Below are 23,293 nucleotides of genomic sequence, written 5' to 3'. Positions count from 1 at the left end.
GTGGCAGGTCTTTAAAGATGTCCCTTGCCGACATACACTCATACTATATTTTCCCAAACCCAATTCAGCCAACTTGTGCCTCATGCTTTCATAATTTACCATTTTCAAATGTAACATGCTGCACCAGATTGAACCACCTCACTTTAAAACAGAAGTATAAAATTCTGAGATCTCTGAAAGCATCTTTCACTTAGGGTAGAATATCTGTGTTCAGAGGTTGTTGCTGGAGAGTGTATAGGAGTTAGAAAATTAATGTATGAACTCAGAAATCTGAAAAGCTTGAGAGAATTGCATAACTGACAGCCCTTCTCCTCACAGCTTAAAAAAGTTTCTTTTTATTTTGGTGCAAATAAAATGCTACTGCAGAGCTTTGAAACTCTCAGGTTACATCAAAGACAATGACAGCAGCGACAGATATGTTGCAAATGCTCAGAGCTTTTCTTTATTCTTGGATTCCTAAGTAAATCCTTTAAAAAGAACAGAAAAGCACATGAGGCTTGTGAGATTGATGACTGGATGCCACTCCATTTTGGAACGAGAGTCAATCGCTAAACCATAGTTCCCACGTAAACATATTGCACAATTAGAACACACCATGTAAAAGAATTCTAATCACGATGAAGGTGATGATCTAGATCGTGATTATAACAGGACTGTCTTGTTCCATACATCATCCGCCACAGGACCATTTGTTCCAAAATGGTGTCCATTTACAATATATTCCTCTTTTTTTTAAACACAGTCACATTTATACTGCTAAAAAGGAAGAAAGAAAGTGTTATTTTAGTATTTTTAAACTGGTTATACCTAATGATAGACCAGCATCAACAATTTTTTTTCTTTTTTTTTAAATTGGGGAGGGGTGTGTTTGGTTGCATGATAACAAGCAGAGAAACCAGATTTCATCTGGAGCCTAACATCAAATTGTAGTTTGACACAGCGACTACTCCCACAAGATGCTGGCATATCCCATGTTTCTCCATCTGACAGTAAATGGAAAATAATGGTTTTCCTGCTGTCGCTTGTAGTGGCAAGGACCACATTACATGCAGAGTGAGCACCAGCTACAGTTGGAATTGTACAAGCCAATTACAAATGATATACTTTGTTTTCTCATTTTGTTCTCCTTCCTGCAAATGTAACACTGTTACTGGATAACATGTTAAAAATAATTAAATAAAATACAGTTCAACAGTGATCCAACTCCAGTTAAGTTAGGGTGACCAATCCAACAGCTTCCATGCTTGCCAAGTTTGAGACCTGTCTGAGACCCATAAGAGGTGCATTTTCGTCCCCAACCATTGGCCAACATATTCAGGATCCTGTCACTGAATGTTCAGTAGGATTAGGTAAGTCAACCATGCTTAGTTGGCACACTGCATTACTGCAGTGTATCCTTCTGTAACCACTCACTAGGATAGGGAAGAAAATTCACATGATTCATTTGTGCCTTTTTTGGGCAAGCTCAAGAAATGTTGAGTCTTTTTGGCTCACTGTCCTTCCTCTCCTTGCCTATTCAGTCACCCAAGACTTACGAAATTCACAGCTCATTGGCACAGTTAATCTCCCCCCTCCCCACCCACACACACACACGCACACAAGGCTTTGGATAAGTCATAAAACCAAAAGTAATATGGCAAGGATTTGGAAACGCCATTCCAATATGAAACAGACTCAACACGTGTCAAACATAGTATCTGTTATTACTATTCATAGCAAAAATAAGTCTTTCTTTTCCAAAAAAAAGGGGGCGCATCTGTCCCAACATCAAGGCTTGAAAATATTCTGTACGTTGATGGTAGTTACGCAAACCACTGATGTGATAGCCTTTTGACTTCTGAAAACTTGTCGAGAGGTTGAAAATCCTCAAGTGAATACTTGGTGTTGAGGCATGAAACACTTTTGTGAAATTACATCATTCTCTGTACACACAGTCACAATGCTCGATTGTGTCACTGTCAATAATTGCACATTAACTGCCGCAGACACTACGGCATGGTACCAGCTGCCCTACGATGCCTCCATCCAAGAAGACGTTCAAGTCTTTAAGCTTATGTTCAGTCTTTACTTTTAAAAAAAGTCCTCTGCAGGTGAGGAGATCCTTCTTTATGATCTTCTTAAGAGATCATATAGTGGGTTATTGCATGCAGTGCATAGAGAAGCTCTGCCTGCATCCGAGCTTCCAGGATCAACAGATTCACACGAACCTAGAAAGAGAGAGAGAGAGAGAGACAAACAAGTCTAAGTAGCAATGCAATAGCTTCTCACTTGAGGCAAAGAGAGTCTCAAGTCAAAAACAGTTGGTCACTGAATTGAAAAGTACAACCACACTTGGATTTTACTTTCAATTTGCAGCATACAAGACGTTGGAAAAGCACAGCAGGGTAGTCAGCAGCTAAAAAAAAAACACTACAAAAAGTATAAACTGCTCAGTAGAACTGGTGGGGTTCTGTTGACTTTCTCCCAATCCCAACTCCAATCATAAACCTTTCTTCCCTTCCTGGTGTTGAGTATGGTTTGCTGTTGTAACTATTGTATAGTTATTGGACTAGAAAACATTGATAAAATGATATCGTAAAAACACCCTCTGCAATCAGCCAGCAGATTCAGTGGATTAAGAGCTATGCTATGACTTGTGAATCTCTAGAACTTGATTTACCCGAACAACATCTCACCCTTAGCTAATCTATTATCTTTCAGAACTTGCCGGATTTGTACATTAGTAAAATCATTGCATGTTGCATCCAACAATTAATGAGTAATGCTTGTCCAAGACTGTAAAAAGCAGGCAGTAGTCATCCAGAGGGATTGGTACTGATCCATGTGATTCATAACTTGCATTCAATTTACTATTACAAATTTCTGACAAAAACATGAATATGAAAAGACTGATCAGGTTGCAGCTCTTCGGCCGAGCAAAGAGAAAGCTAAGGTGAAATTTGATAGAGGTTTTTTTTTTATTATGAAAGGGTTTGATAGGGTAGACATTGAGAAAATATTTCAACTTGTGGGTGAAATCAAAACTCAAGTCTGAAAGTATAAGACGCAAGGAATTCATTTGAAACTTTATTCCCCAAACAGTTTGCTATTACAACGAGTAGATGTTGCAGATAGAGTGGATGCATTTTAGGGGAGAATATGGATAAGTACATAGGAATAAGATATGCTGAGATAAAAAGAAGTTAAAGGAATCTCATTTGAAGCATAAATGTTGGCAGAAACCAGCTGAGCCTAATGGCCTGTATCCTAACTGTAAGTTTGATGTGACGTAAATCTTTCTATGTTTTACAGGCACATATGTGAATAGAAATGGTTATAGTTGAATAGTGGGTGTGATTTTAACTCCCAGCACAATTTTCTGAAAACTTGAATTAAAGGGAAAATCTGGAAATAGAAGGCTAGCAGCCATAAAAACCAAAATAGTCTAGCAAGCCTTGCAGTTATATAAACTCCATAACCAAGGTTCAAAACAAAAAGGTCCAGCACCACCTTCTGAGGGCAACCATGAATGGGCATTAAAAGTGACCTTACCAGCAAAACCCATATCCTGAGAATGAACTGGAAAATATATACATCTCCCCACACCAGCAGAATAGTGTCCAATCATAGTCCATGTGAGTACATATATTATATCTTCAGTCACATATAAAGAGCGTAATGATCTGAAGCTGAAATGTGCTGCACTAATATTGAAATCTGAATGAATGCAGTGATATGTGTAGCTATGGGATTTAACAATTAATTACTAAATTACTAATTAATTAGAGGTTCCATTCTTTTTGTTATCCTGTTGAGTATGTGTTACACACTGCTTTTCTGCATTCATACTTACCTTTTCTGAATATTTAAACTGCCTCCAGTATCTCTCAAACATCTGAGGCTTTGTTTTTTCTGGGTAGCAAGTCACAGTCTTTAAGTAAACCTTCAGGTTCCTCTCCAAGAAAAGATTCACCTCACTGTAATCATAATCATCGTACCTATTAGTTGGAAGAGAAAACCTTTTCAGTGATTACAGTCAATAATCTCCAATGCATCTGAATTTCTGGATTTATACTGACTCACAGTTGTTTTTCTGCTGCACTATAATGTTTTATTAGTTTTGTTAGATTTGATAGAAATATTTAAATTCATATGGGGCCTGGGTAGAGCAGGTAAGGAAGAACTGCGCTCCTATTCATGAAAGAAAAAGATGGTACAGATTTATGGTAATTGGCAAAAGAAGGAATGGCGGACAAGGAAAAAGGTTTCATGTAATGAACAGTTAGAATCTGAAGTGTTCTGCCTGAAAATGTGTAATGGGTACAGGTTTAATCAAGGCGCTCTAAGGAATTTGATTATTCTGTGAAGGGAAAAATATGCAGGATACTGGGGAGAAGGCAAGACAATGAGAATGCCAGTACAAATACAGAAGGCCAAATGACGACCCCCTGTGCTGTAACCATTATAGTGCTCTCAACTCCTTTGCAGGAGTTTATCAATGGAGTTTAAACAGTGACAGCATAGACAAGGTCCATAGTGGACTAGGGATAAATTCCCACCCTGGGTGTGGTACTAAGCCTAGGCATGAAAGTTTTGAGTTTGGTCCTTTCTCTATTTTGAAGGGTGGTCTCAAATCTGTAGAACTATGATACACAGATGGCAAAGTGGGTAATCAAACATGATTCTTGACTTTGCTAAGAATTGAGTGACTATCACTATGCAACTGTAATAATCATGTGGATGCTGAAAATTACTTGCAAAGAATGGCTGGTGGGAAAGGGGCTAACACTTGTGAAATGTATTCCACTGTGGATCAGTATTTTGAAAAGAGAAAATATTTCAGCTAATTACACTGTTTTATGAATTATGATCACAAAAAGAGAATGAATCATAGAATCCCTACAGTGTAAAAAAAAGACCATTCAGCATTCAAGTCTGCACAAAATCTCCAAGGAGCAAATCTACCCAGATCCAACCACTACACTAACCCTGCATTTAGCATGGCTAATCAATTTTAATCTGAACATCCCTGGACAGTACAGGGTAATTATAGCATGGTCAATGCATTAAACCTGCACATCATTGGACTATGGGAGGAAACCTATACAGACACAGAGTAAACTCCACACAGACAATCACCCAAGGCTGGAAGCAAACCTGGGTCCCTGGCGCTGTGAGGCAACAGTGCTAAGCACTGAGCCACCATGCCACCCCCTAACCACTAGGCCATTGTGCCACCTGTGATCAAAGAAATCTACTGTGATTTTAAAGTCAATATTAAGAAAATGTTCTGGCTTATTTTTCAAATGCACCAAAAGGAATTCATTCTTTAGTTTCACTGAGAGATTTTAAACTTTCCTGATAAACGTACACCTTTTTATTGAAAAGTGTTGTACAAATGAGTCAGAGTTACCTAATACCAAACATGCAATGGATGTAGTTCCAAATGCCCCTTTTGAGTGCTGAGAAGTCGCAGCCCCGCTGTTTGGCCATGTTGCCGTTCTTCAGGCTGTACACAGTGCGGAACTTTTCGTCCAGAAGGTGACCAATGTCTGAATACAGCCGGTTCACAAGTGAGAAGCCATGGTCTTCCCAGGAATAGTCCTATACAGGGAACAGGAAATACAGCTAGTCTTTTTAACAGTTCATTGAGCCTAGCTGACAAAAAGGGGGGCTAAGGAGAGGGACAAAGGGAGTGAGATTGGTTACTTTTCATCACCGAGCTTTTAAACAGGCTTTCTCATTGCATGAAATGCCCTCAGTATAATATCTCCATGATAAACTCAAGTCATGAGCATTCAGTGCTACACCATGGCTGTTATGCGTCAACACCTAGCTGAGTCTTATTTTGAGATATCCTTCCCTCATTGTCAATGTCAGCTCTACACCAACGTCGGAATTTGTTTTCTTTCATAAGCAACTAAAGTCATAGCTAGAACACTGGTTCCTTCTTTAATTATGCAACACATTATCATCAAACCAGGTCATTGACATTGACAATTTTAGCAAATCTGAATCCTATGCTTGAAATAGATGGCTTTAGTTAAAGTTAGTCACATAAAAGTTCACTACACAAGAGGTCAGGGTGTTAGGTGAGATATACTGGGGCGGATCAAGGATTGGCTCTCAAGCAGGAAGCAGAGGATCAAGATAAATGGATCTCCCTCATGCTGAAAAAAATCGAACACATGGACTGATGGAAGGATCAGTGCTGAGACTTTAATTACTTTAACTAGGATTGGCCAACTAAGTAGATAATGCCATTGAAATAAAGATGGGAAAGCGAGCAGGATGCAAAGTCTGAATTTCTACAGTGCATCTTGTAGATAGTATACACAGCTACTGTTAAGCATCCGTGGTGGAGGGAATGGATGCCTGTGGATGTGGTGCCAATCAAGCAGACTGCTTTGTCCTGTATGGTGTTAAACTTCTTGAGAGTTATTGGAGTTGCACACATCCAGGCAAGTGGACAGTCTTCCAACTCACTCCTGACTTGTGCTTTTCTCCGTATGGACATTTTGGGGATTCAGTTATCTGTCACAGTATTCCTAACCTCTGAACTGCTCTTGTTGCCACTGTGTTTATATGGTGAGGCCAGTTTAGATTCTGGCCAATGGCAAGCCAGAGGATGTTGATAGTGGGGGATTCAGTGATGCTAAAACCACTGAATTTCATGGTGAGGTGGTTAGATTTTCTCTTATTGGAGATGGTCATCGCTTGGCATTTGTGCACACAGATGTTACTCGCCACCTGTAACATCGCCACCAAGCCTGGGTATTGTCCAGCTCCCACTGCACTCAATATCTGAGTCGTCGCAAATGGTGCTGAACGTTGTGCAATCATATGGAGGGAAGGTTGTTGGTGAAGCAGCTGAAGATGATTGGTCCTAGGACATGACCCTGAGGAACTCCTGCAGAGATATCCCGGAGCTAAGATGATTGAACTCCAACAACCATCTTCCTAAATACCAGGTATGACTCCAACTGGTGACAAGGTCAGGGTTAAGGTTGCCTCCTCCTGCTGCCATGATCTTGGTTTTAGTTTTGACCATCAGATCTAGTAACCAAATTATTATGTTAATCAGTCCCTGAGACTATCCCATTCTACCAGCTCATGTTGATCATTGGGGAAGAATAACAAGTGAAGAACAAAATATAAGCAAGCACAGAAATGAACTGAGCTAACTTCAGTGTCAGATCTCTCTGACATCTCTCCCTCTCAACTTTGTAATTCAGACATAATTGCAATTCTGCAGCAGAGGTTGACTAAGGCAGCCTCAATGTTAAGGCTGGACAGGAGAATTTCTCCTCCTACCACCTTAATTTTAAGAATGCCTCTATCTCCCCATGGTGCAGGTTGCTTTAATTTCAGGTTTCCCACATGGGTACCCACATCCGAACATACACACATCCTTTTGCCACATTCTACTGAAGAGATTGTACCTGAGCCCGGAAAACAGGTAGCTGCTCTCCACTTCTTCTGGCGAACTCAGGGTAACCAAACTCAGGGTCTTCTACATAACAAGACAAGTCAGGCATTGTGACAGGTTTATCCTCCAGAGCTGTGTAATCAAAGGTTAAAATGTCAGAGAGAGGAGATTAAAACTCATCATAAAGGAACAACTGCTCCCTTTCGTTACATTTTGGTTTTCCACTAATTCTGGAAATGAGTAACAGTGTCACTTGTTCCAAGGCTTTTGCCATCCCTACTCTTCTATTGAATGCTTATGTGACATTGCTGGGCTGCTCCATCACATTTCTCCCATGGATTTCCCCCTTCCGTTATGATTTAGAGATGCCAGTGTTGGACTGGGATGTACAAAAGTTAAAAATCACACAACATCAGGTTATAATCCAACAGGTTTAATTGGAAGCACTAGCTTTCGGAGCATCGCTTCTTCATCAGGTGATTGTGGAGGACACAATTGTAAGACACAGAATTTATAGCAAGGGTTTACAGTCTGATGTAACTGAAATTATACATTGAAAAATACCTTGATTGTCTGTTGAGTCTTTCATCTATTCGAATACCATGATAGTTTCACTTCTTTCATGTGTAAATCACAAAACCTTTTTTCAAAAGTTGCATTCTCAGGTTAACTGTAACAATTGGTGATAGCTAGACAATATGTTGAAGGTGTTAGCCCCCTGTGTTCTCTGTCTCTGCCATGATGTTTAGATTGATTCTAATCTAAAAAGTGAGGTAACTGAGTTTTATATGAATTCACGTAGTTTGAGCGAGGTACAATGTAACTCGGGAAGTACAAATTCACCCCACAAACGTATATGTATATGTGTCCATGTGGGTCTTTGTGTGTGTGTCTGTCTGTCTGTCTTGGGAGGTTGAGAGTGTGAGAGTGTATATGTGTGTGTATGTGAGTGTAGAGTGTCTTAAATCTATGAGTGGGTGCATGTGTCTGGGGTGGGGGGGGGGGTTGTGTGTGTCTGTGAGAGGAGTGTATATGTGTGTGCGCGTGAATGTAGAGTGGTCTAAGTCTCTGAGAGGATGCATGTGTGATTGTGTGTGCCTGTAAGGGTGTGTGTGAGTGTCTGTGTTTATGTATGTCCGTGTTTATGTGTGTGTCCACAGGGGTGCCTGCGTGTATCCACAGGAGTGCCTGCGTGTATGTGTAGGACCTTGGATTCATGGCACACTTAGGTGACCACCATTGCACTATACATACACACACACACACACACACACACACCCTCTGAGACTTAGACCACTTTACAGTCACGCACACACATATCTCTCGCACACTCACAACTCCCCAACACACACACACACACACATACATACATGTTTGTGGGGTGAATTTGTACTTGCAGAGTTACATTGTACTTTGCTCAAAAACTGCATGCATTCATGTAAAACTCAGTTACCTCACTTTTTAGATTAGAATCAATCTAAACATCATGGCAGAGACAGAGAACACAGGGGGCTAACACCAATTGTTACAGTTAACCTGAGAATGCAACTTTTAAAAAAAGGTTTTGTGATTTACACATGAAAGAAGTGAAACTATCATGGTATTCGAACAGACAATCAAGGTATTTTTCAATGTATAATTTCAGTTACATCAGACTGTAAACCTTTGCTATAAATTCTGTGCCTTACAATTTTGTCCTCCACAACCACCTGATGAAGGAGCAGTGCTCCAAAGCTAGTGTGTTTCCAACCTGGTGTTGTGTGATTTTTAACCCTTCTGTTATAACAGCTTCAGCGGGGTTGAGGTATGAAGTCCATTCACAGAGAGTGCTTGTAGATACCACCATTTTGTGATCCTGTACTCTGGCTTTTCAAGTCATTTTTGCATTCCACACCAATTATTCCACATCATGTAAGGAATGCACATGTCAAAAAGGAAAGCCTCATCCTTATGGAGACAACATTTGGCAGGTACACATACTTTGAGGTAGGAAACTATTGTCTGAATGAAATATAAACCAGAGTGAATTAAATAATTAATTTGAAATTTTGTACTGTATACACAAACACATAAGTTGAGAAGGAGAATCTTTCATGGTCATCTCAGCCGGTGATGGGAAATGAACCCACTTATCGGTATCACGCTGCTTTGCGAACCAACCGACCAACCAACTGAGCTAAACTGATCCTTTAATTATACAACTAAAAAGCCAGTTGAAGGAAATCCTGCTTACCTCTGGTTGGTGGACTTGTGTCTTTTTCTGTCTCTACTCCCATCCATATTTCATCCCGCAGCATCTCTTCTTCATTCTCTTTCTCAGCTTGAAATTTCTGAATCCTGTCTGCCAAATATTCGGAATCACTGGAATAATCCACTGACTGAAGAAATAAAAAAAAAAGTGGCTTAGCACTGGATAGAAGGTCATCGCTCTGAAATGTTAATTCTGTTTCGTTCTCCACAGATGCTACCAGATCGGCTGAGTATCTTGGGTTTTTATTGGTCTTGGTCTTTCATTGGCCCTCCCCCAAGAATATCCCACTTGATTCACACCTATCTGAATAAGTTCTCCTTACACAGTGAGATTAAGACACTCAATCCAACTCTCCCCTAACAACTTGACAAAAGAGAAACCAAAATTTTCAAATCCCTCTCAACTCATATGGTACTGAGCTACAAAACCCCACTAGACATGCAGCAAGTCCAGCTACCAAAGCCAGGAAACAAAATCTTTTATTTTCCTACTTCCCAATTCCCACAAACTAACCAATATTTACATTTCTCCCTTGAACTGAATCATTCATTTATGTAGATTCAATCCAAAGCACTAATCTGGGTTTAATCTTCCAAGTGTGGAGAATAAATGAGTTTATATACATAATGAATGGGGCAGGATGCTTGCGGCACCATCATAGTGTCTCTACCTTTGAACCAGGAGATTTCAGCAATTTTCCAATCCTTCGGGACTTCTCCAGAATCTAAGGATTCTTGCAAGATTATTACCAGTCTGTTGCATCTCATCAGGTCTAGGGGACTTAATAGCTCTTAACCCCATTTATTGCCCCAGTACTTTTTCTCTTGTGATAGTAATGGTCCTTAATTCCTCACCTTTTTTTGTGGCCCCTTGATTACTTAGTATTTTTGGATCGCTATTAGTGTCTTTTATCATGAGGACTGATGCAAAGTATTTCCTGAACTCCACTGCCATTTCCAGATTCCCCATTATGATTTCCCTACCCTTGTTCTCCAAGGGACCTATTTCACTTTGGCTTTTCTCTTCCTTTTTATATATTTAAAGAAGCTCTTACTGACTGTCTTGGTATTACTTACAAGTTTATCCTCAGAATTTATTTACTCTCTCTGTATTAGTTTTTTTTCGTCAACTGTTGTTGGTTTTAAAACTTGCCCAGTCATCTGGCTTGCCACCAATCTTTGTTGCATTGTATGTTTTTCTTTCAGCAGGACACTAGTTTTAACTTCCTGGCTGGTTTATCCCCTTCTTTCTTTCTCTGTGGAAAATATCTATTCTGAGCCGTGAACTATTTACTTAATCATCTGTGGTTGCTCCTCAACTGTCTTCACTGCTAACCCCTTTCTCGATCCATTCTAATTAGCTCCGCTGTCATTCCATTGTAATTACCCTAATTTAAGTTTCTCAGTTGTCTTTGACCCAAGTTTGTCTCTGTAACAAAGTAGAATTTAACATTCAATTTGAAAATCACCATTTTCTCTTTTACTCTGAGATAATTTATTAAACCTGCCTCTAAACATTGCCAAATCCAAAAGATTTGATCCCTGGTTGGCCTAGGAAACTATCTTGAATACATTATGAATTATTTCTCATGGCTTCCTCTGCCAATTTGACTTTCCCCCTCCACATGAAGATTAAAGTCACTCAACATTAATGTAACAGCCCTTTTTACATGGACTGTTGATCATTTGGATGTGATACCATTAGAAATTTACTCCAGCAAAAGTCAGTATCCAGAGAACAACAACATAATTGTTCTGTTTAGGATTATTGCTGCTTTCCATCCAGATATGCATACACCAATGAACGTAACTCAGTTTTTCAAAATGGTTCGAGCATGCACTGACAATTAGCTACTGCACTAGCAGTGAATGAAGGTGGCCCCATCCACTTAAGCCAGAAGGAGCTCAATGGCTTTGTAAAATATTATGCATACAACCACTCCCTGCACAAAGCTCATGGTTTAATCAAAGTCCACTTTTAAAAAAAAAAAGTGCTTCTGAAATGGTCCTCTCCTATAAAGGGATATAACTGCAATTCACTATTGTCTCAGAGTATCTTCTTGTATGAAGTTAACCAGGGCTCTCTGTAACAGTATGGTAGTTCACTATGCAACCTAACACTACCATTCTACCGGCCCGCCAAACACACATTTCCTCACCAGCAAGACACTGCTTACCCTTCGCCTGCGATGCGCCAGTGATGGGTCCGGGATGTTACCATTTCCATTCGTTGTGTCTCCTTGGTTGTTAATTGATGAAGGCCTTAAGACATGGCCACCCTCATGTCCTCCCTCAGCACTTATTCCACAGCCAAATACAAAACTCGCCAGCGAGTGGTAATGAGCCAGCAGCACAACGCCATGCACCAGCTCTGCCAGTGACCAGCAATGCTCTCCAGTTTTCAGCAAATTCTAGGTGGATAGAAAATGTAAAGTTTTAAAAAGAAGTTGGTGAATAATAATATTTTGATTTGATTGCTTCCCTTGCTTTATGTATTTCATTGCATACTTCTTCTGTTCCTTCGTGCCTTTGGAGGGATCAACTCCCAGCCCTATGCTAACATTATTCTGAACCGACCCAAAAAGGCTGGGTAAGAGACATTTCGGCATAGATTTTTGATCAGATCTGCTTTGGACCGAAACGTTTGGTTGGTCCTCCCTACATGAGGGGGGTTTTGACAGAGTGAGAAAGAAGAAACAGTTTTCACGAGTATGAGATTCAGCAACCAGAGGACACAATCTCAAATAATAACTGGGAAAAACAAAAATCAGGGAAATGAGGTGTTTTGTTTCTTATAGAGTTGTACGTTTGGTATTGAATGCACTGCTTGAAAGCAGGGTAGATGCAGATTCAATCATAACTTTTAAAAGGAAACTAAACTTGAAAATAACAACAAACGAGCAAGGTATCGGAAAAGAGCGGTGTTGTGGGTCTGATTGGACAGCTCTTTCAAAGAGCTAGCACAGACTCAATGGGCTGAACAGTCTCTTTTCTGCATTGAATGACTCAGTGAAAACAAAACACAACAGAACTGAAATAATCAAAGTAAAAACCGATCAAAATGTCTTTGCTGTTTTAAGTTTACCACTTTATTCGTGTCAAAATTAGCATGTCACTGGGGAAATCCAAACATTTAGGATGTGGTTGAACGGTAATTCAGCCAGATGGTATGTAGGGTTCACAGAAGGATGTACCTCACCTCAATGTGTTGCTTGGTGATGAGCCAGGGCCTGTGTGCCAGGATCTTGTTGATCTCATTGAGGTTCCTCAGTCTCTGAGGGATACAGTCAAGCCCCTGCAACCACTGTGGGTCACCACCCACCTGCAAAAACTGATTAATGTGAACTTCCACCAAGTAAGAGGACTGGTGTCGAGCTGCCGCCTAGAATGGTGTGCGTGTGAGAGAGAGAGAGAGAGAGAGAAAGGTTTAACAAAAAAAAAATTCAAAATTAGACTCTGAAGTCAAACTGAACAACATTCCTCTTTGGGTTATTGGACTACATTAGGCGCTACTAAGGCAAAAGAAGCGCAATGAATAGGAGCAGGAATAGGCCATTTAGCCCCTCTAGTCTGCTTGATTGTTCAATGGCATTGTAGTTGACCTTTTGATCAAAAGATATTTGAACTTCATTTGGTTCCCCAACCACTTGTGTGAACTATCTGAAGGTTGCTGGCATCACCAAATGGAACTCCAGCAAGAGTAACTGAACTCAGGATAGGATGAGATTAAATCTTGAGGAAATCCGATTCTCAAACTGACCATGTCACAGAAGAATGAAAGAACAAAGTTGTAACAGATACTATACTCAACAACTTCTTTACACGGCATGGATGGGTTGGACCGAAGGGTCTGTTTCCATGCTGTACATGTCTACGACTCTACGCAATGGAACAGACAGCATTTAGTTTGAGATAATGTAACTCCTGGAATTTAGTCAAGTTTTCTGTCTTTAAAGCAAAGACAAAATTAATTTAAAAATGAATGACGAGAGGCATTCAAACCAAGCCTTTTAAATAATTAGTATTTTTTTTTGTATTCAATCTATGAGCATTTTGTAAAAATGGAGAATGCAGGAGCTGGATTAATATCCATGGAGATTTTTGTTGAGGCCGACTGAAGTGAGGCTAACTTCACAAAGGAGTTGATGGTGGTGTAAGTGTAGTCATCAGCAGAGATTACTTGTCATTTCAGTTATCAACACAAAGCTGGCTGGGTTAAGCAACTGAAGTGAACATAAAAAGGGAGCTGGCACAAAAAATGGGGGAAGACATCCCCCATTTTTAGTGGTGTTCAATCCTCCCTCATGATCATTATCATGGAGATGGTTGTAATGTCTCTCATTCATTTAGCTCCGGCAAACTGTTACTATGATCCACTGCAGTCCATAAGCACACTTTAATGAAAATAATCAAAATATTAATTAGAAGTGACAAAGGTTTCCCCAAATGAAGAAAAAAGCCCCTCTTAGCCTGGAAGTTGCATGAGTGCGATGTGCAGGATAGAAGGAAATAGCACAGACAAAAATTCCCTTAAACCCCTTAAGGCAAAAATAAAGGCTACAAGAAGATATTGTCACTTTAGTGTGGTGTTCAGTCTGCAATGAGTAGTGCAGCTAACATCTAGCAGTTCCACTTTTCAGGGAGTTCAGACAGAGAGACATGGACACAAGAGTTCAATGAAAGGTCTGTGACAAAGATAGTGAGTGGTGGTCTTGATTTGATTAAGCAAGTGTGAGTGCACCTTGCTGCACTGGATTATTGTTCTATTCCAGCTCAGACAGTAGCTGATGCATGTCATGACTAGATAATCACAAGGGCACGTTGCTGCTTCAGTGAGCATCCTGTTTTGAAATGTTCATTTTTGTCCTGGAGATGATTGAGAGAATTGTCTGCTATAGCGCAACAAACACTTGCTGTAGAGGATGCCTAAACCTCAAAATTCTCATTTTTGTGTTCAGATACTTCCTTTGGGGGCAGCATGGTGGCACAGTGGTTAGCACTGCTGCTTCACAGCACCAGGGTCCCAGGTTCAATTCCAGCCTTGGGTGACTATCTGTGTGGAGTTTGCACATTCTCCCAGTGTCTGCGTGGGTTTCCTCCAGGTGCTCCAGTTTTCTTCCACAGTCCAAAGATGTGCAGGTCAGGTGAACTGGCATGTTAAATTGCCCACAGTGTTAGGTACATTAGTCAGAGGGAAATGGATCTGGGTGGGTTACTCTTCAGATGGTCGGTGTGGACAGTTGGGCCGAAGGGCTTGTTTCCACACTGTAGGGAATTTAATCTAATCTAATCTTGTCCTTGCCCCTTCCCAATTTCCATTATCTCTTCCAGTCCTATTACCCTCTTAGAAATTGGTGTTCCTCCAAAATTGGTCTCTTGCTTATCCTCAGTTTCAATTACACCATCAGTGACAAATGCCAGCTGTCACAGGCTTTTGAAGCACATCACTAAGCCTCCCCCTCTCTCCCGTCTGGAAATCCAGGAACAACAACCTGTTTTTTACTCACCTGACTAAAGATCTTAGAGTGAAACTATGTTTGGAAATAATTCTGTGAAATGTCCAGAGATGTTTAACTATATTAGGGATAGTTGTATAAATGCATGAGCTGTTCCTGCTGAGTATTACAGGTTGAATATATGCAGATATAATGTAGCGAAATGTCAAAAAAGGTGAAAGCAAATCATAAATCCTCAGTCTTATCCTCCTTAAGATAGGTTCGCTTCCAACAAAGGGTGGTATGCTGCCTTTCCAAGTGTCCATAAGCGTCAGTGACATCAAGCTGAACAGACAATTTGCTCCAACAGTAGCTATAGGGTCAGACTCATACAGTATGCAAATAGACCCTTCCGTTCAACTAGTCCACACTGACCTGACCATGTTCCCAAACTAAACTATCTCACCCACCTGCCTGCGTTTGGCTCATATCCATCCAAATCATTCCTATTCATGCACTTATCCAAATACCTTTTAAATGGTGTAACTGTACCTGTATCCATCACTATCACTGGCAGTTCACTCCAACCAATGTGTAAAAAAACGTTACCCCTCATGTCCTTTTCAAATCTTTCTCCTCTCAACTTAAAAACATGCCCCTAGTTTTGAACTCCCCCACCGCAGGGAAAAGACCTTTGCTAGTCACCTTATCTATGCCACTCATGATTTTATAAACCTCCACAAAGTCACCCTTCAACCTCATACACTCCAGTGCAAAAAGTCCCAGCCTATCCAGTCTCTCCTTATAACTCAAACTCTCCATCCTGGTAAATATTTTCTGAACCCTCTCCTGTTATAGGAAGGATATTATTAAACTGAACTCTATTCAGACTCTTGCACAGGCCTCACCAACATCCTGTACACCTCAACATGACATTTCAACTATTTTACTCAAAAAGTCTGAGCAACGAAGGCAAGCTAACTGCCTTCTTAACCATCCTCGGATGCTGCCTGACCTGCTGTGCTTTTCCAGCGCCACTCTAATCTAAACACTTCTTAACTATCCTGTCTACCTGTACGCAAATTTCAAAGAATTATGTACCTGAACCCTTAAGTCTCTGTTTTACAATACCAGCCAGGGCCTTACCATTAAATGTACAAGTCCTGTCCTTGTTTGTTTTACCAAACAGTTATGGTGGGGAGACATGCCTCACTAATGGCAGCTTTCCTGAACACCTTTCTCTCCTGCGTGGCAAGGTCAAAATCTGAAACTTGATGTGCTGCACCCCTTGGATTAAAGCCACATTTCTAAAGGCTGGCAGAAAAGGCACAGTGACATTACCATAATGGCGATGTAGTGTCTGTAGTGGAAGGGAAGAGGTCCGTCCATATGCAGCAGGTAGTGTTGGGTTTTCAGGAATGACTCCAAGTACTGAGGGTGGCATCCCATGAGTTGCACGACTCCGTCCAGACAGCTCCTACTGCCCAGCGCTTTCACAAACAGCAGGTGAGTCCGCTCATTGTCTGCACCCATCTTGTTGATCTGATATTAAAAGCAACACAAAACAGAAAAGTCAGTCAAATTCCTTAAAATCCATTTAGCTCAAAAGAGGTTGGCTAGCTATTAAGTTTATTAAACTAAAAGGATCCTCCTGTAGCTCCATGTACACCATCCTGCTCTCAAGTGTGGAAACACGTGTGAATTCAGCTTTTTAAGTACCCCACCCCTACTCTGCCATCATCCCCATGTCACAGATGACTGGTTAGTTTTGCCTGCTGAGCGAGAATAGGTACCAACACTGGTGGAAAGCACCAAGTGGAGAAACAGTTACTTCCCCAGGGCTGGGAGGAGTTGGAAAGAACAGTCACTTATTTTGTTGTCACTATCCTGACAACTAGTTGTAAAGTAGCACAGGCAAAATTATCTAAGAGGAAGACCATGCATTTACTCTTGGTTAATGTCCATGTTAGGTCCCGCTGAAAAATAAATAAAAAACGCCTACAATCAAAGAAGCGCTCGGAGAAGAAATTTAAAATCTTGCAAATAACTGACTGCTCTAGAAACCTCTTTTCAAAACTTCTCAAGAGTAAACTGAGCTAAGCAAACTATAAAAGCCCCAGGTTGTTTCTAGGCTGGGATAGCAATATGGGTCATTGTATTTGCAATTGATCTTGGGAGTTGGAAAATTAATCAGGCAGGATCCTATTGCTGATTTTTAACTGGTGACCTACTGGACCTCAGGATGATAGAACTGGGTTGACAGGGGTTGCCACTGTGTCCCTATGTTTGAGCACACAGTGCAGTTCATCTCAATTCACATGTGCAATATGACAGTGGTCAAGATTTGGGTGGGCAGATGTTCTCTGTGGAACGGTCCCTCCGTATTAAGCTGCCTTTGTGGAAGGGAATCAGAGGTAACTGGAAGGAATGAAACAGGTACATTGTTATGGACTCAATGTTATAATCACAGTCTAATCAGTGGGTATGTGACAGTGTAAGAGTAAAGGAACATTACAGGCCCACAAGGTTTCTCCATTATACACTCTAGTCAGTGAGGTATTGCGTGCATCCTTAAATATACACTTAATGGTAAGGTCCAAGGGAGTGTTGCTGAACAAAGAGACCTTGGAGTGCAGGTTCATAGCTCCTTGAAAGTGGAGTCGCAGGTAGATAGGATAGTGAAGAAGGTGTTTGGTATGCTTTCTTTTATTGGTCAGAGTATTGAGTACAGAGGTTGGGAGGTCATGTTGCAGGTGTACAGGACATTGGTTAGGCCACTGTTGGAATATTATGTGCTATTCTGGTCGTCTTCCCATCGGAAAGATGTTGTGAAACATGAAAGGATTCAGAAAAGATTTACAAGCATGTTGCCAGAGTTGGAGAATTTGAGCTATAGGGAGAGGCTGAACAGGCTGGGGCTGTTTTCTCTGGCATGTCGGAGGCTGAGGGGTGACCTTATAGAGGTTTATAAAATCACAAGGGGCATGGATAGGGTAAATAGGCAAAGTGTTTTCCCTGGGGTGGGGGAGTCCAGAACCAGAGGGCATAGGTTTAGGGTGAGAGGGGAAAGATATAAAAGAGACCTAAGGGGCAACTTTTTCACAGAGGGTGATACGTTTATGGAATGAACTGCTAGAGGAAGTGGTGGAGGTTGATACAATTGCAACATTTAAGAGGAATTTGGATGGGTATATGAATAGGAAGGGTTTGGAGGGATATGGGCCGGGTGCTGGCAGGTGGGACTAGATTGGGTTGGGATATCTGGTCGGCATGGACGGGTTGGACCGAAGGGTCTGTTTCCATGCTGTACATCTCTATGACTTTAAATGAACCCATGCAACCTTTTTTTACATTCAACTGACTCATTTCCAAAACTTATTTCCAGCAAACAATTAATTTGAACAATACCTCATGCTCTGGTATCAATGGATTTTGTCCATTGGTACAAGGTCTAGCGACCCTGCCTGCCCGCTCCTGGAAGAGAATCAGAAGAAGACACGTTACTAAAGGCTACACTGGATTGATGTATGATTCAATTACCTTTTAAAGTGCCTCTTACAGCCAGGGAAGTCTCGGTTGATTCACTCTTGCATCTTATTGTAGTATATTTACAGACTTGGTTGAAACTTCAAGGTCCAATGGACACAACATTAATGTGGTGTAAAGAACAAGGAACGGGGGAGGTAAGTTAGCAAGTAACCATCACAAAGCCAAGTTTGGCTTTAAACCCCTTCGAAACTCTGGGAGGAAAGAGGGACAAATGAGAGTTGAAAGGTTTGTAGATGCTGGGGCTGGTTTAGTTAAAGCACCAGGCAGATATGATTTTAGCAGCGTGTGGCTGTAGTGAAGTGGGGAACTCACCGTGATGAGATGGGGAGACTTTGAAGCAAGAGAAAGGTAAGTCCAATTCAGCACTAACTCGCAAACATTAAACATTTTTTAAAAAGTAGGAATTTTGCAAGAGACACAAAAAGGTCCCAGGAGACGTTGCATGGAATCGATATCTCTGAAAACACTGACTGGGACCTTACTGCTTGTAGATGGATTTTGAATCGTTTGCTTTCAATGAGAATGGGTTTAAAGGGGCTTCTTATTACAGAAATTTAACTTATACTTTTCCACCACACAAACTTAAGATAAAACAGGGACAAAACCAGGAGAGATGTGAGAATTCAAAAACAAAGAAAAGTCATCCTTAAAACCTACCTCTTCCACCAAACGTTTGGCCACCTGTCCTAATATATTTTTGTGGTTTGATTCATTACACTGCTGTGAAGTAACTTAGGACATTTCACTACATTAAAGATGCTATATAAATGCAGTTTGTTAGATTCATGATGACAGGATCAGGTTCTACAATAATACCTTTCATGACAAAATAAACCATTGCCAAATCACGAAGGTCAGTTTTAATTAACAATAAGAATGATGTACTGATGGGTGGTCAACTACTCTGGAACCTTACCCCCTATAGGAGGCAGCGCCTATAAACAAATCAATCAGTCTAACAACTGTGCAGCAGGCAAAGCTGCAAAAATTCTGGCACCAAGAAGCTATACAGTAAACACAAGACTGACGAGGGGGTTTCATATAACCCAGAACACAGAAATGCACGTCCATCTCAGAGTGTAAGGTTCTTCAAATATGTGCCTGTGAAGTGAAATGTGGAACAGCAGTACTGCTCGTATCTAGGTCGTGTCAATACAACACTGAAGTGATAATCTGTGTATTCTGAATTTCATTTATCACATTACATGATGGTGTGGCTGGGCAGAGAAGGACAAAAGTCAGAAAAAAAAACATACAAGCCGAGAGAGCAAACTTTAGTAGCAGAGGGAGAAACAAAGGCAGAGAACAGGGGAAAACAAAACACTGAGAAGCAGAGAGACAGAGTTAGAGAGAAATAAGTATCAGTGTAGAAAAACATGAAGAGAAAGAAGGCAAACAGAACATGGGATGAGATAGATTCTGATCAGTATGGGAAATCAAGGGCTACAGGAAAGGGCAGGCAAGTGGATCTGAGGGAATATTGGATAAGCCACGTCCCTATTGAATGGCAGAACAGGCTCAAGGTGCAGAATAGTCTTCTCCTGTACCCATACCTTGCAGTCTTATGGTCTCTTAGGAAGGCAGGAAACAACGGAATGAGGGGTTGATATTCACGGCTAGAAAAAGAAAAATGAAAGGTAGAGAGAAAAATGGAAAAACAGTTGTAAATATGCAAGTAGTGTTACAGGGAAAGAGGGAAATCAAACAATAAAATGAAGTCAAAGAAAGTGACAAGAAATGATGGTCACAAGTTGATTATTAATGGTCAAAGGTCAAATATCAACACACATTGCAAAACATCAGGGCAACATTTTGAAGAAGTTTGGTGTAGTTTTCAAGTTCTTGCTGCCTGTATTATATCCACTGAAAGCATGCACAACAACTGCCTCAAAAGTATCTACACAGTTTTGATAAACTCCAGTGAAGGCTGGAAGGCAGGGCTTCCCAAACAGAGGTTCACCAATTGGGGTTATGGTTCAGAGAGTTGTGCTCATGAGAGGCAGTAATAGTTGCTGTGGAGTTTGGATAAAGTTACAACAGCCACATTCCCACTCTAACAGGCCTTTGCTCTCACAGAGGTCACAGCAGTTCTTGAGCCTTGAAATGGAGTCACAGTGGGAACAAGTTTGGAAAGCACTGCTCTAACAAGTTGGCCACAAGAAGAACACTTTATTAGATTCATACTGTAAATTATTTTCAATCAAATATACCGTACTTGTTTATGTCTATAAATGCTACAAGATCCACCATGTTAATGCATGACTTCAGACTCTGAAGTCCCTGGTTCGTATTGCAAACTTACATAAATGACCATTTAGCACAAAAACTATTGACACCTGGCCTGACTGAAACAACACTTAATGTAGCCAGAATCCCTATTCCACTCCAATATATCTTAAACTAGCTTTTAACTCACCCTCCTTACACAAACTCCCAACCATATTCCCCAATAAATTGTTGAGTAATGGAACAATTTCCAATTTCAAGAACCCAACTTCAGCAACACTGACTTTCCAGTCAGTTTCATCACAGTTAGATGCAGAAGTACCTTCAACAAGATGTCTCAATGTTGTGGAAAATGATGGCAATAAAGTTAGAAAATGGATAAAGAACACCTCTCCTTTGTCCTTACCAATGTGGTATGCATCACATTTCCAGCTGTATGTGCACACCCTGCCTGCCCACCCACCAAACTGGTACCTATGTACAGTCTGAAAAATGTGGTCTAATTCAGGTCAGGTTCAAATCTCTGACCCAAAATACAGTACCTTATTTCTAGCTGCAGAAATGTAAATCACACGACAGCACTGTGACTAGTTTTTCATCTTCCCACACCAACCATCTCTGAAGTCAAAGTAAAGCTGTTAATTTTGTATCATTTGGCAGATAGCTTTGTGCTGTGGGCTCATGCCCATGTGCACTTCAGGTTCCATTAGAGGCCTTTCCTCAGTGTGAAGTGCAGACCTTTATCCCAGCAGTCCAAGCCAACAAGACTTCAGAATAAAACAATCTGTACTTTGACACATTAGCAATCTCATGGCAGAAGCTTGAGTAGGAGTTACTCTTCTGAGGTTGAATGCTTCGTTCCTGCTACATCTGAGGTGTACTATAACTGACACAGGCAGTTGCCTAAGTTCTAAGGTGCATGAAATGGCAAAGTGTTCCATTTCCCCAGCACTGACATCCCCTACTTAATAAGCACGGAAACTTTCTACAGAGAATAAATTTAGAAAAGCGTTGTTCAAAATTCCGCTGCAAAACTTCTTTCACAAGTGTCCAATCCAATGCAACTGGTTGAAAAGCTGATACCAACGTCATAATGTTATGGTGGTCTAGTCTCACTGAAGCAATGTTTACTTAATGCTACAGTACAATAAGGTACTTCACAAAGAGCAATGCTGGATGATGAAATATAGCCCATGTCAGCATTAAACAGTTCATCAACTTGGCCTGGAACCAAGTTTTCAGACTGCAGCTGGCAGTTTCCTTACACTCCTTTAACAGTTTGAGAGGAAGCTGGTCTCGGGTTCCTCTATAGAGGAGTTTTCTTTAAATATTAAAACTTTCTCCTGTCATAGAGGAAGAAAAGTTAACTCCTTCTTTCCCACCAAGAACATAGAAAACCAGACACTGTTTTCAAACTCCTTCCTCTACAAAGTAAATTCTTATGCAGTGCTTCCTTCTGACCTCCCCCACCCCGATATTTCGATCTGGCTGCAAGATGTGGAACACACTCTCCCACGCTTGAAACACACGGTCTAATTTCACAATTTGTTTCTTTTCAAAGCATCATCCCATTCAAAGGATAGGCTAAAAAAAAATTGGGTTTTGCAAAACAAAAGTGGATTTCCACTGTTTAAGGAGGGCCACAGAAACTTTCCAGATGTGTACTGAAGTTGGACACTAACAGCATTATCAAGGACTAACGGAAACAATAGGGAAATTGTTATCTCATCCCAAGGGCTCCCAATAAATATTCATACTGTGGGCGAACAGAAAGGCGAATGGAATGTTATTGCTTGTCAAATAAAGAACTTGCATCTATAAGTACCTTTTACAACCTTAGGATGTCTCAAAGTACTTTACAATCACTATTGAAGAACACACAATGTTGTAATCTTGTACATAACACGGTCCCATATAGAGATTGTTATATGAAAAATGGCAGATTAATTTACTTCTTTTAAATTATCCCAGCTGAGGGAGAAATATTTGCAAGGAGAACTCCCTGTTCTTCTCTGAATAGTTCTATGGGATAATTTTCATCAACCTGAGACAGCATATGGAGCCTTACACTAATGGTTCCATGATGAAACACTTTAATTATGAGGAGTGATTGGAAAAATTGGGACTACTTTTCTTGCTGAGGAGAAGGCCAAGAGGAGATTTGATTGATGTTTTCAAAACTACGAGGGGTATGGACAGAGTGGATCAGGAGAAATTGTTCCCTCTCATTAACAGAGCAAGGACCAGAAGGCACAATTTTCAAGCGATATGCAAATGAAACAGAGGCGAGGCAAGGCAAAAAAACTTCTTTCAAGCAGTGAGTGGTTAGGGTCCAGAATGCACTGCCTGTAACTGTGATGGAGGCAGGTTCAGCTAAGGCAGACAAGAGGGCATCAGATAATTATTTAAATAGAAGCAATGAGCA

The 23,293-nt window shown here is 40.7% G+C and overlaps 1 protein-coding gene across 3 annotated transcripts in view; it reads right to left on the bottom strand.

The window, feature by feature from the left end:
- Positions 1-315: 315 nt before the first annotated feature.
- The window catches only part of LOC122557370 (sestrin-1-like), a 60,367-nt gene continuing 37,389 nt past the window's right edge, over positions 316-23,293 (bottom strand). Inside the window, exons 2-11 of one of the 3 annotated variants that reach the window (XM_043705012.2) lie at positions 20,196-20,258; positions 18,502-18,567; positions 16,435-16,635; positions 12,858-13,040; positions 11,836-12,069; positions 9,642-9,786; positions 7,422-7,540; positions 5,393-5,583; positions 3,833-3,977; positions 316-2,207 (exon numbers count right to left, since the gene is read on the bottom strand). In XM_043705012.2, coding sequence (XP_043560947.1) covers positions 2,118-2,207; positions 3,833-3,977; positions 5,393-5,583; positions 7,422-7,540; positions 9,642-9,786; positions 11,836-12,069; positions 12,858-13,040; positions 16,435-16,626 — 1,299 coding nt within the window. In that variant the 5' untranslated portion in view covers positions 16,627-16,635; positions 18,502-18,567; positions 20,196-20,258 and the 3' untranslated portion in view covers positions 316-2,117. The remainder of the gene's footprint in view (positions 2,208-3,832; positions 3,978-5,392; positions 5,584-7,421; positions 7,541-9,641; positions 9,787-11,835; positions 12,070-12,857; positions 13,041-16,434; positions 16,636-18,501; positions 18,568-20,195; positions 20,259-23,293) is intronic. The other 2 variants (XM_043705009.2, XM_043705011.2) reach the window with 2 other exon arrangements.

Source organism: Chiloscyllium plagiosum, unplaced genomic scaffold, assembly GCF_037043375.1.
Source record: "Chiloscyllium plagiosum isolate Xiang-an unplaced genomic scaffold, Cpla_swu_hap1 HiC_scaffold_11, whole genome shotgun sequence".
Lineage (NCBI taxonomy): Eukaryota > Metazoa > Chordata > Chondrichthyes > Orectolobiformes > Hemiscylliidae > Chiloscyllium > Chiloscyllium plagiosum.
Note: the sequence above shows the minus strand (reverse complement) of the source record. Positions and strands in the feature narration are given on the sequence as shown.